The sequence below is a fragment of the Poecilia formosa genome, unplaced genomic scaffold (genome assembly GCF_000485575.1).
Source record: "Poecilia formosa unplaced genomic scaffold, Poecilia_formosa-5.1.2 Scaffold43, whole genome shotgun sequence".
In the NCBI taxonomy this organism is placed as follows: Eukaryota; Metazoa; Chordata; class Actinopteri; order Cyprinodontiformes; family Poeciliidae; genus Poecilia; species Poecilia formosa.
Window position 1 is genome coordinate 2,818,753 of NW_006799982.1, and position 12,376 is coordinate 2,831,128.

Consider the following 12,376-nt stretch of genomic DNA (forward strand, 5'->3'; position numbering starts at 1 on the left):
TACTTGGGACGACAAAAAGTCATAAGGGAGAAGTCATGGCACATGCTGCTGCTCATCTGAAGAAAGCTCGTGAGCTTGAGCAACATCCAGAATATAGAGCTCTACAAAAAGCCAGGGAAAGGCGGAGAAGGAAGCGGGAAAAGGCAAAGCGCCAGGTAAATTCTTTGCAGTTGAATGTCTTTTTCATTGTTGAGTTCATGTTCAGACTGGTTGAATATTTAACTTGGTGGTGGTGAAATATTAAAAATACTTTCTTTAATGTCAACACACAATATATTGTATATCTTTAGGGGCTGAGATATCAAAGCTCACACAACAAGATGGTGGGGATATTGTGTGATGGCAAAGAAAGAAAAGTACCAAGAAAATGTTGATTATTCTTTGCAGTAATATTCAGCATATTATTGCAATGTTTAGCATTCAATATTTTCTTGATATTGTGCAGCCTAAATGCTGAGGATTTTGTGCAACGCCCTTGCTTGGATTTAAAGTACTAAATTAATTTAAATAGGTGAAGGCTTTGTGTAGTTGTAGCCTGTCAAGTTCTTTACTGTGTTTAGTATTGTGTTTGTACACCTGACACACAGGTGTTTACTGTGTGTCAGGCGTACAAATTATTTTCCTGCCTCGTTATTCCAAAGTCTGAAAACTTTGCTATGTAATAGCTAATGAGACATGCAATTTGCACATGTACCGGCACAGTTGAAGGCCCCTTTAGTTCACATTTGTGTGAACTTGTACATTGAAAACTAAATTATCAAAATTAAATACCTTCTTTTGGTGGCAACCTCACGTCTTCCCTACACAATTCTCGTGTGTGGAGAACACCACAGACCTTGCAGTCCACATTCTGATTCAAACCCCAGCTGTCACACCATACCCAACCCCCCCTAACCCCCCCCCCCCCTCCATCCCCAGTAGCTAACAGCAAGGGGCTGCAGACGTGGTAGAATTGATGATCTAAAATGATAAAAATAGCAAAAGCAAGAGCGACTGTGACGGTTAAATGTTTACGTGTGGAGTTGTTAACCTGCAAAGAGAGAGACGCAGAGGAAGGCCAGGCAAGACAAGCCTTGGATGCATGCAGGACGCATATTAGATAGAACCAAGTTGAGAAATATGATATTTACAATATGGAAAAGATTGAATGATGTCATTACAAAGAAGAAAGGATGATTCCGACTGATTTCAGCGTGTGGACCAACAAGTTGTTTCTGGCGGACTCGTGCTGGGAAGCAAAACAAAAAAGATTCTACCAAAGTTTGCAAAGTGAGCGACTTCAGAATTAGATTTCCATGGGCTGTTTCAGCAGCATGCTGTGTTGACGTTAGTGAGGAAGGGATTCATCTGTAGGTGAAAAACTTGATCATAATGGGTAATTCAGCATCATGTAAAGCCTGTGGATCAGGTAAAACTTTAAAGAGTGATGGGAGTGACAGTGACTCAAACCAACTATCTGAATACTACAAATATGCTGACTCTCTATCTGAAGAGGTTGATTTCCAGGTAAGAGAAGGCACATTTTTGCTTCTGCTGCTGTAGATAATGTTTTTTTTTTCTGCTCTGTGCTGACAAAAGTTCTGCCTAATTTTTACCTGACTGCCACTGGTGTGTTTGTCTGTGTGTTATGACCTCAATGGTAATAGGTTTGACTTCTGACCTCACATTAGGGCTTGGCCTCATCTCCCTTGTGCTCTGAGCGTACATCTTCCTACTTGGCATCCAGCAGAGCCTTAGTGGCACCACCATCCCTTAACAACTGAAAGAAGTTGTAGTTTGCGAGTAACAATGTTTGAGACACAGGACAACATATGGAGGGAGGTGCTCTGTTCAGATTTGTTCAAAATCAAATGGTGGACATTACCTAAACGCTCTATTCCAAGCATAAAATATTTTAGTTAGTGCTGTAGGGATGCTTTTCCTTGAGTGTAGGGCAGATGTTCCAGCAGGACGATGATGATAAATGTACAACCACATGAACAATGAACTGATGTAGGCATAAAACAGCTAAAAGTTTCAGTGGTCCAGGTAAAAGCTGGACCAAAATCTAGTGGAGAATCTGAGGCAGTATGTAAAAATTATTATTAACAGACGTTCCCCCTCCAGCCTGAGCTATTTTGTGAAGAAGAATCTAAAAAATATACAATCTGATGTGCAATGCTTGCCCCAAAAGATTTGCAACAAAAGATTTGCTAATGTATTGACTCAGTGTCTCAATAGAAATGCCTCATTTCAGATTTGTATATTTACAAAATTTAGAAAACTATCTTCCCTTTTGCTCCCACCTCACAAATGCTACTGTATATTGTCGTAATTTCGCATAAAATCTCTATATAATACACTGAAGCTTGTCATCAGTTGTTGGCTGACAGAATACGAAAAGCTCAGAAAGTATGACAGCTTTTTCAAAACGGTGGAAGTAAAAATTTTATATGTCTAGGTTGTGTAAGTTAAGCGAATACTCCAGGTCTTCCAGAGTCTTGAACTTTTAATGTGAGAAGAAAATATGTGTGTGTTGGTGTGTGTTGGTGTGTTGCTCATTTGAGCAGATGTCTCATGGTTAAATTTAGAATGGTCTACTCAGACTTATCTTATGGATCTTTAACTTCTGCAAAACTTCACCCCTCCTCATTTGAAGCAATGGTGTAATGTAGGCATATGTAAATGACAATGACAGAAAAACAGAAATGTCTCATATCAAATCAATACACTTGTATATAAAACTGCTACTGCAAAAGAAGTGTCTGGATCTGTTACCTCATAGGCTACAATGTTTAAAATGCCAATAAATCATATCTTAGTGTTAGCAGCATATTTAGTGAGTCTTATGGACTCTCACTGCCTCTGAGGACCACTCCTGATATTATAATAGTGGCTGAGACGCTAAAACTCACAAGAGTGATTTTAACATTGTAAGAGAATAAGAACATGTGGGTTAATCCTGAAATGTATTGCATTTGGGAACAATATTGGAGACACATTTTCCTAATATTATGCAACCCTTAATAAAAATCAATATCATTCTTTATTGTAGCCAAGTGTAAGTGTTTTTTTTTTCTTTTACACCATTAAAAAAAATATATGAAAGCAAAAGTAAAGATAATTGTTTGCTTGTTGATGTTAATTAAAACAACTCTGTATTTGCCTCTACAGTCTGACAGTAACACCAGTTTTCTCCGGGCTGCCCGAGCCGGAAACACTGACAAAGTCCTTGAATTCCTCAAAAATGGAGTAGACATCTGCACCTGCAACCAGGTAAGAAAAGAAAACTTGAAATGCCACAACTGTTTCACAACATTACATCGTGTTGCTTTGTTTGGGGTGCATAATTTTACTTTTTTTTTAATGTAGCCATAACTAAAACCTGATGTTGCATATTGCCCACATAGCATGTGGGAAGCACTTTGTTACCACCTATTGGTCAGAGTTATATTAAATGACGCCTAATTTTGCTCATTTTCATAGTAAATAATTACATCCCTATTATACCGTATTCAATAAAAAACATTCTGTTCATGTATCTTTAATTTATCAGCAAAAACAAAAGCATCTTTTGAAAATAACCTTTAAGAAGGTGTTATTGGTCTGATGTATTATTCTAATCATAAATGCCATGTTTTCATTGGTGAATATTTTTATATGGCATGCTTAAAGCAGGCTTAGTTTATAAAGCAATATCTCAAGTGTTGAACATTTCACAGAGCACTGCTCAACACTGACACAACATGATGCAACTGCACATCTGCCAATCAGAGCAAAAGTGAAAAGGCTCCTGGTAGCTCTGAAGGAACTGCATAGATCAGGTGGGAGAATATATCAACAGCAACTATTACTTATGCACAAGTCATGAAGGGGACACCGCAGATATATGGACAGATAAGAACAAACCTTTTGTCCTACATATCAAATACGATGTGCAATAGAAAACAGATATTGCACATGATCCAGAACTCACCATTTCAAAATAAAACAGAGGTGGACTTCTCCAATGTAAAGCAAAAAAATAATAATAATAATACAGTTTAACGGCTACTGCATGTTCATAAAACTTGTAAAAGCTGACTTTTTTGCTGCTGTTTCATAATTTCATCAGAGAAGCTACCTTTGTTAATACACACCCAAACAAACAGTGCCATTGTTCCCAAACACATATCTAAACTTGCTTCCCTCAACACACCCACTACCCCCACCAATCCGAGCAGCAAGGCTCTGACAGCTGTTCTCACCCCTACTGCCCACCCTTATTCGGATTCCACTGAGGTGGGGGAGCGGTCCAAGGGGGTCAAATAGCTCCGAATACAGCTCTGTCAACCCCTCTGTGTCATTGTGATTTGCAGCAGTCACGAGGCGTCTCACAGAGGGATGTCGCCTGAGCCTACGTGAGTATATGTGTTGTGCGCACATGCCTTATGTCCCACCTTCATGTTGCTGTTGGCCTTTTATAATTAAAATGTGAATTAACTCTAATTATTTATAAACTGGATTGTAATTGGCTGGTAGCAAGAAAGTACAGATGCCCATCCATTGCTCTACTGTTTGTTGCCATGGGCAGCATGGGGTTACATTAGGAGGGATGGTAACTACACACAAAACACAAGACCCTGCAACACGAGAGTCATGGCTTTAAAATTATTTCCTTGTGTCTTATGACCAAGTATTAGATGTTGTCAGGTGACTAAAAGTATGAGTGACATTATAATGTGTACCACTACATCAATCGTCTTTTTTGATATGTTTTGACTATTTTTATGTTTGCTAATCTACATATTTATTTATTTTTAAAAGCCAACTTTTGGATCACATTCCCATTAAATTTAATGTCAATACATAACACTAGGTTAGGGCTTTAACCCTGATTCTTAAAGTGTTGTTAATAAGCCACCATCAAAAAAGACAGTAAAAATATTTTTATTGTCTGACATAAAATGAAACAACTTTTCATATTTTCAGTCATATAGGATTAGAAACATTATTTGTATTTGCTAAATATCTTTTAATTTATTTAAACTGAAAAACTTACCTGCATTGTTTTACATAAAACATTTTGGAAATTTGTTTTAAACATTTGTTACACCTTCTCACAGTAGTGAGCTTGAATCTTTGCCCACTCCTGAACTGATGTAACTGAGTCAAGTTTGCTGCTTTGCTGACACCCATCTTTACAGTTTTGTCTATTTATGGTGCAAATAGAAATTAGTATAGTAATCTTAACTGAAGTAAATATTTAAGCTTACTGAGAAAAAAAAAACTTACATATAAATACAGTGTATGTTAATATGTGGTTTCAGCCACAGCCAGGATTTCTTTTTGTTCGCTTAGTCGTTTTGGCATTTTATCCGATAACATTATTTTGTCTAATGATAAAGACAGTTATGAATTCCCAGTCACATAGTTCTGAAAAAAATCTTTTGCTCATTCTGTTCAATTGCTAGAAACTCAGAAGCTGGAACCTCAGCAATGAGTTCATTAATAACTGAAGTATCCAGTCCTAGAAAGCAGCATCCCTGCTTGAACCACGGTCTTGTGCCAAATGTAGGGGACTTTCCAACTTAGTAAAAGAGAAGAGATTTATTCCTAGCCTGCCAAAGCTACAGTCACCCTAGGATGCCTCTTGCACTGATTGGATGAATGAGGCAAACAAATACAACCATGTTTTTGAGAGAGGTAAATTCATTCTCCTTTTTTTTTATTTTTTTAACAAATTTAACATCGCTAGAGAATTTGTGGGCAACCAAATCTATATGAATCAGCTTTATTTGCTTGAGCTCTTTTGTTCTACCTCCTTACTGTCAAATTGAACAGACTTTCCCTCTAATCCACTCCAGCGTTAATCCTCGGTGAGTGATATTGCTCTTTAATCTGCGTTTCCTCTTTTCACCGCCGTAATTTTATCCCCATGTGACACTCGAGTGCCTAAAGCAACCCCAATTAACTGTGACCACTTAAGTGTGATCATAACAAAGGTCAGCGGTCAGAAGACAGATAAATATTAATCTGTGCTGGACGGAGTTCGTCCAAACTGGCGATGCTGACTGTCCATTAGCTAAATGAAGCTTTCACTTACAGCTCAGGGCAGTGAGGAAAGGGGGCTTTAGATCAGCCTGCATGACAGAGGGTGCACATATGTGTGTTTGCTGGTGGACTTGCACTTTTCTCCTTGAATACATAATGGCTTAAATGTGATTGAAAGACTATAAATGAGGTTGCAGTCTCTTTTTTTTTTCTTTTAGCTGAGTCATGGTCCGCCATTTTACAACTGACACACAATGATTAAACCTCTTCTGAACTCAGAAGTGCTCACTCTCAAAAGATATGAACTGGATAAACAAAGACAATGTAACAAGGAAATCTTATTTGTAGACAACTGCATTTATGTTTTTGCTTTAGGATGAGTACAGCTCGAGCTTTAAAGTTTTTTTTGTTTTTTTTTTCACTTAAGGAAACCTTTTCCTCTGATGAATGCCCCACTTTTTGTTGAAATGTCGGTATAATTGTAGTCACCGCTAAAAATTGCTACATCTATGTTTGTGTGTGCCCCACATGCTCCCTGTGACTGCGCAGAAACTTGACTCTCCTGTTGGCTGTTTGGCATTTGGCGACTTGGGTAGCTAGAGTGAGACACGTGTCTATTTTTTTTTATTTGCCAGTGTATATCTGCAAACACCAAACTTGTGTGAGACATACAGGCCCTTAGCAACATAACAGTTCCCCTTCTACATCAGATCCACCAAAGAACCTTCGGTACTGACTGTGAAGCAAATCCTCTTTCTGTGATCTATCCGACATAACCTGCAGTGGTGAGGAGAGTGGGTGCAGAAGAACTTAAAGGAAAATTAAACTCCATCGCATTTAAATCCATGTTGGAGTTCCACATAATACAGAAGATCAACAGGACAAACTGGTGGAAAAGGAATATTGAGCCTGAGAAGACTGATGATTTAAAGAAGCTCAGAAGCTGAAGTGTGAACTGCTACTTTGCCATTCTGTCTCAGATTGAAAGGAGCACCAAAGAGAATGGAGGAAAAGCAGGATGAGGTGCATTCTTCCCTTGGTTTACTAGTCTCTGAGAAGATGTGTGTTTATGTGCGAGTCTTGTGCAAAGTGGGTAGATTAGCTTTAATTTTCTTTTTTTTAATGAAATATCCAATTTGTTTAGTTTGGTTTTAATTAATTTGTTGTCTTACTGTGCTGTTGCTACAGCACTGTTTGATGTATGTCTGTTTGTTATAGAAAGTAGATTTTTAACTTGAGTATGAGATTTTATCTAGTCATAACGTGCCAGAGAGTTAATCTCTTTTTTAAAACGTTTTTAGAAAATTGAACGTCTTGGTTCTCTAGAGGATGAAAACAGAACAAATTCTTCTGCAGGTTTTATGTTGTCATTTATATATCTTGTATGTCTAAAATTGAGTTGGAGGACTGTTAATAGTCGCATAGCAATAAGCAATTTATTACTGTCCTGTCCTGTAGACTACAAGTTAGCTTGCCTTATTTTGCAGAAATGTTGAGTCAACGAATAACGGCATCCTTTTCTAAAATGAAACTAGTAATCCAATCCAAAATTTAATATCTGAAGCTGCATTCTGCAATTTCAGTACTGGTAAGTCAAGCCTTAACAAAAAAATAAAAATCCAATAGCATTCCCAAAATTCTGATCAATATATCTGTGGATGCAACATTAAGAAATTTTACAATGATTTCCAATCCTGATTTCTACACCAGGAATATGATATAAAAAGTTTCAAAAACAAAACTGAAAACATGTTTTCCAGCCTTCCTACTCTGAGCGCCTATTACAAAGGAGACGTCACACTGCTTATAGCATGTTTTACTGTAACACAATGTGTCTGTATTTATAACAACATGCATATTTTTTTTTTTACTGCAGAATGGTCTCAATGCATTACACCTGGCAGCTAAGGAAGGACACAAAGATTTAGTAGAAGAACTGCTGCAAAGAGGAGCCTCCGTTGACTCTTCTACCAAGGTACGCTCACGAGCTAAGATCTTATGTTACTCAGTGTTGATTCTACAGATATATTGCACATGTTGGCTGCTAATTAGTAATCACATATGTGAAATTTAAAAATCGAATGCAGGAAGGGAATATCCTTTACTTTCTGAACTTACTTCAAGTCCCCAACTTCAAAAAGATCAAGTAAGTCTTTACTTGGATTGTAGTTAGTATTTCGCATTCAGTGAACCAGTGTAAGTGGGATAACTGTAGCTGTGTAGTATGCTGCTTGGCAATCTCTTCACTATGAGCCACTGAGTAGTCAACATGAAATCTGTCACTATGCTGCTTGTGTCCTTGGACTGGCATGTGTATCTGTGTGGAGTTCTTCACATGTCCTTATAAATGAATGAATAAATAAGGTGTGAGTACTAAAAAGGATACATTTAAAGGATCATGTTTTCCATGTCCAAAGATTTTGACTTTTAACTTTCTAAAATATAATTCATTTTTCTCTGTCTTTGATATTTATGTTTGTAGACCTGTAGCCTTTATAAGTATTAACTCTTCAGTCTCTGTTGTTTAGTTCCCCCCATACTACTCAATTACATCAACTGTGACTGGTTGTTGCCTTGATAAGCTGTATACAGGGCTAGTCTATTTCTAACGTTATTTGCTTTAATGTAAGTAGAAACATAATCAGCATAGTTATCTGTGAAATAAGAAAAAAAATACTAATAAAATCAGGATATTTAATTTTTAAGTTGTTCATTTCATATTAAATAATAGTTAAAAAAAAACAATTAACAACACAAATAGTTTTTAATAGAAATTCTATTAACCAAGATAATCAGGATTATTCTGAAATGATGATTATTTCAAATGATTAATCAGTGAGTTTGGAAAGATATCCATCTATGGTTTCTGGAGAACAGAGAATTGCCTTCTGTTACTGGGCTGAAACAGTAATGACTAAAATTGTAAAAGCTAAATAATAATAATTACTGCTCCTCACAAGAGCATTAGTTCTCGCACATGACAAGTTTTTTTTTTTTTTTTTTAATGACATCTGTGTCTTTTCATTCAACTGTTCCCACACTGATGAACTGACTACTTTTGCATTCTGCTTTTGTGATGTCCTGATCCTTTTGCGTTTTGGTTGTTTCATACCCAGTTTATTCTAGGTATAAAGTCTACGGTGAGAGATTAGATACTAATAATATTTCCCTTCACACCAGAGTTGACGGTGCTGTAGCTCTTTTGTCTCTTTCTGTCGTGCTGTGCTCACTTTTCAGAATGCATTTTCCCTAAGCACATGGGTTCAGTCTATGAAAGAGGTGGAAGTGCTTAAACCTCCAAAATATCCACTTAGCTCACTAAGCAATGATATTGCAGTTCGACCTTTTTTTAGAGAAAGAGATGCTTTGTGCCTGCTGGAAGTGCTATGTGCGTCTTTATTTTTGTAAATATGTGTATCAATAAATAAAGCTACAATCGTCTATAAACACGTTTATTTTCTGACAACAGAGTTTTCATGTGATGCACATTCCAGAAGCTCTTGGCTAATGCCACCATCTGCATAATCTATTTTGATTTGTTCATGAGGCCCCTGTAAAATTGTATTTTATATTTATTCTTTTCAGGTAATTCCTGTTAATTGGTTGTGGAAATAATACAAAAAACACACAAAACAGGAACTTTAAAGTTTGGGTAAAAAAGGCTTATATTTTTAAGAATCCTGAATCATTATATTAAGAAAATAATATGCTATGCTGCCCAAATGCTTAGGCAGATTTTTCTTAATTTAGTTACTGAAAGAAATTGTGATCTTCTATTGTTTCTGCTTTGCAGAAAGGAAACACTGCCCTCCATATCGCCTCATTGGCAGGACAAAAAGAAGTAGTGAGGCTGCTAGTGAACAGAGGGGCAGATGTCAATGCTCAGTCACAGGTGAGAGTTACTAGAGGTTAAATATTATTAATGAACAACTGGGTGACGTCAACGCTAATGTCTACTTGTATCATAGGTGTGTGCATAGACTGATGTGATGTTTCTGTCTGAGCAGAATGGCTTCACTCCTCTCTACATGGCGGCCCAGGAAAATCATTTGGAGGTGGTGCGGTACTTGCTGGAAAATGAAGGAAACCAAAGCATTGCAACAGAAGTGTGTATATGCTGGAAATTCATCTATGTGTTTGGTTATTCACATCAGATATTTAGTTGTAGTTAATTCAGCTTTTTTTTCTAAATTAGTTTCACCAATTTTTTTTCCCCTTTTTTTCAGCTTTTTTTTCTAAATTAGTTTCACCAATTTTTTTTCCCCTTTTTTTTTTAAATTGCTTTTGCAGGATGGCTTTACCCCTCTTGCGATCGCCCTCCAACAGGGCCACAACTCGGTGGTCTCGCTGCTTTTGGAGCATGACACCAAGGGTAAGGTCCGCCTGCCTGCCCTGCACATAGCGGCCCGCAAAGATGACACCAAGTCTGCTGCCCTCCTGCTTCAGAATGACCACAATGCTGATGTGCAGTCGAAGGTATGTCACAGAAAGCAGGTCGATTTTGGTCATAGAATGGTTTTTGATGATTCTAAGATGAGTATATTTACAAAACGAACTAACAGAAGCAGGCAGGGTGGAGTGAGCAGTGCTTTACAACAGGACTTTTCAAAGAGTGGGATGTAGCCTCCTGGAGGGGTGTGCAACATGGGAAACAAAAAACAAACAAAAAAAAACAAAATAAGTAACTGAACATTTAGCCAATTTCACGAAGCCTATGCCTGACAGATTTTTAGTGCCTAAGGCTATGGTGAGTAAGGAGACAGAGTCTGGGCCGACCAAAATACAAACAAGGAAGTATGACCAAGATTATTTGATGTTGTAAGTTTGTTCTCTAAAGGGAGGCGAGCTCTTCCACTCTTTAAAAGCCCCTGATATACAAAAACATATGCCACTTTAATTCTTCATACCCCTTGTCCTGCTCCATGCCTCCTTGTCTTTGAGTGTCTTGAGCTTGTGTTTTATATTACAGTTTGAAGTCCGTTCCCTAACATTCCTACACCCTATTCCTCCTTTCTTTTTTGATGCCTCCTAACCAGATGATGGTCAATAGAACCACAGAGGTATACAGACTCGCCACCTCTTCATTTGAATTTGTTTTTGTCACCTATGGCCATCTCTTTCAACTCTCTTACCCTGAAACTTCCCCAAATTTAAAGGAGCTTTTGTGACTTTCAGAATTCCTGCACGTCACATTTGTGTACCGTTAATATGGATGCATGAAGGTCACACTCTGCATGGCTGATAGAGAAACACTTGGTGTTTTACTTGATCCGAGAGAATGTTTGTTAATGAAACTCTACAGGAGCTCACATCACTTCACATTTTATGTTTTTTGTTTGTTTGTTTTTTTACCTTTAAAGAGGTTGAAAATTCTTTAAATGCCATTCTTTATGTTACAAATTTTTAATTGAACACTTAGCAGTAGCCGTATTTTTTTCATTGTTCATGCTTGTTTTTATCTGGAAGAAAATGATGGCATGTGTACTTTCAGCATGTTATTATTGCTTTTATTCTCTGAAATACTTGGTTTATCTTTAAGTTAACTGTGTTTCTTAATTAAATTGCACCATGTCTATCAGAATGGGAAGGTAAGGAGCTAAACGTACTTTTAGTGTGTTATGTAGATATGTTGGAGCTTTTTAATAGGATTCATTTTGTCTGTCCCTGCAGAAGTGCAAAGTTGCTTTTTTGTTGATTTTTTTTTTAAAGTTCAGAAATAGCAGCTGTAATTGTTGAATCTTTTTAGCTTGCATGTTTTACGTCCAAGGGTTTAGCATGCAGAAAGCATTGCATGAGATATTTTGGCATTTGCTCCTTTATTGCGCTTCTTTAAGGCCAGTTTGTATTTTGACAGCATGCATATTTGTCATTACACTGCTTCAGCTGTCAGGGTTCTTTTCTTTACCTGCTTATGATAACTGCACTCATTCCGTTCTTCTCTGCGTTCTACCTGTCTGTTGCGAACAGAGTGGTTTCACTCCCCTGCACATCGCTGCTCACTACGGCAACGTGAACGTCTCCACTCTGCTGCTGAACAGAGGAGCTGCCGTTGACTTCACGGCGCGGGTAAAATCTCAGTTTCCTTTCCTGAGCATCCTGTCTGCTAAGCTCTAGAACAGCATGTTTAGAGCAAAACATTAACTTTGTTTTTAATATGCTATGGTGAACAGTAATAGAAACCAATAAGTGTATTTCAGACAGGAAATGGGCTGAGAAATGGAGGATGTAGGGGAGATGCACCAAAGGTTCTGCGGTCAGAAATCAAGCCTTCGATGGCTGCAATGAGGACTAACAGTCCAAATGGACGACCCACTAAATTGCTTCACCAAGCGCCACACCATTTTAGATGGATTGTTTTTATTCC

At 37.6% G+C, this 12,376-nt stretch overlaps 1 protein-coding gene across 3 annotated transcripts in view; it reads left to right on the top strand.

Moving 5' to 3' along the window:
* Positions 1-12,376, top strand: part of ank2a (ankyrin 2a, neuronal) — a 90,023-nt gene that overhangs the window by 13,531 nt on the left and 64,116 nt on the right. For all 3 annotated transcript variants that reach the window (XM_016671228.1, XM_016671229.1, XM_016671230.1), the window contains exons 2-9: positions 3,154-3,255; positions 7,889-7,987; positions 9,806-9,904; positions 10,020-10,118; positions 10,303-10,488; positions 11,049-11,072; positions 11,592-11,600; positions 11,980-12,078. In XM_016671228.1, the coding sequence (XP_016526714.1) occupies positions 3,154-3,255; positions 7,889-7,987; positions 9,806-9,904; positions 10,020-10,118; positions 10,303-10,488; positions 11,049-11,072; positions 11,592-11,600; positions 11,980-12,078 (717 nt within the window). The remainder of the gene's footprint in view (positions 1-3,153; positions 3,256-7,888; positions 7,988-9,805; positions 9,905-10,019; positions 10,119-10,302; positions 10,489-11,048; positions 11,073-11,591; positions 11,601-11,979; positions 12,079-12,376) is intronic.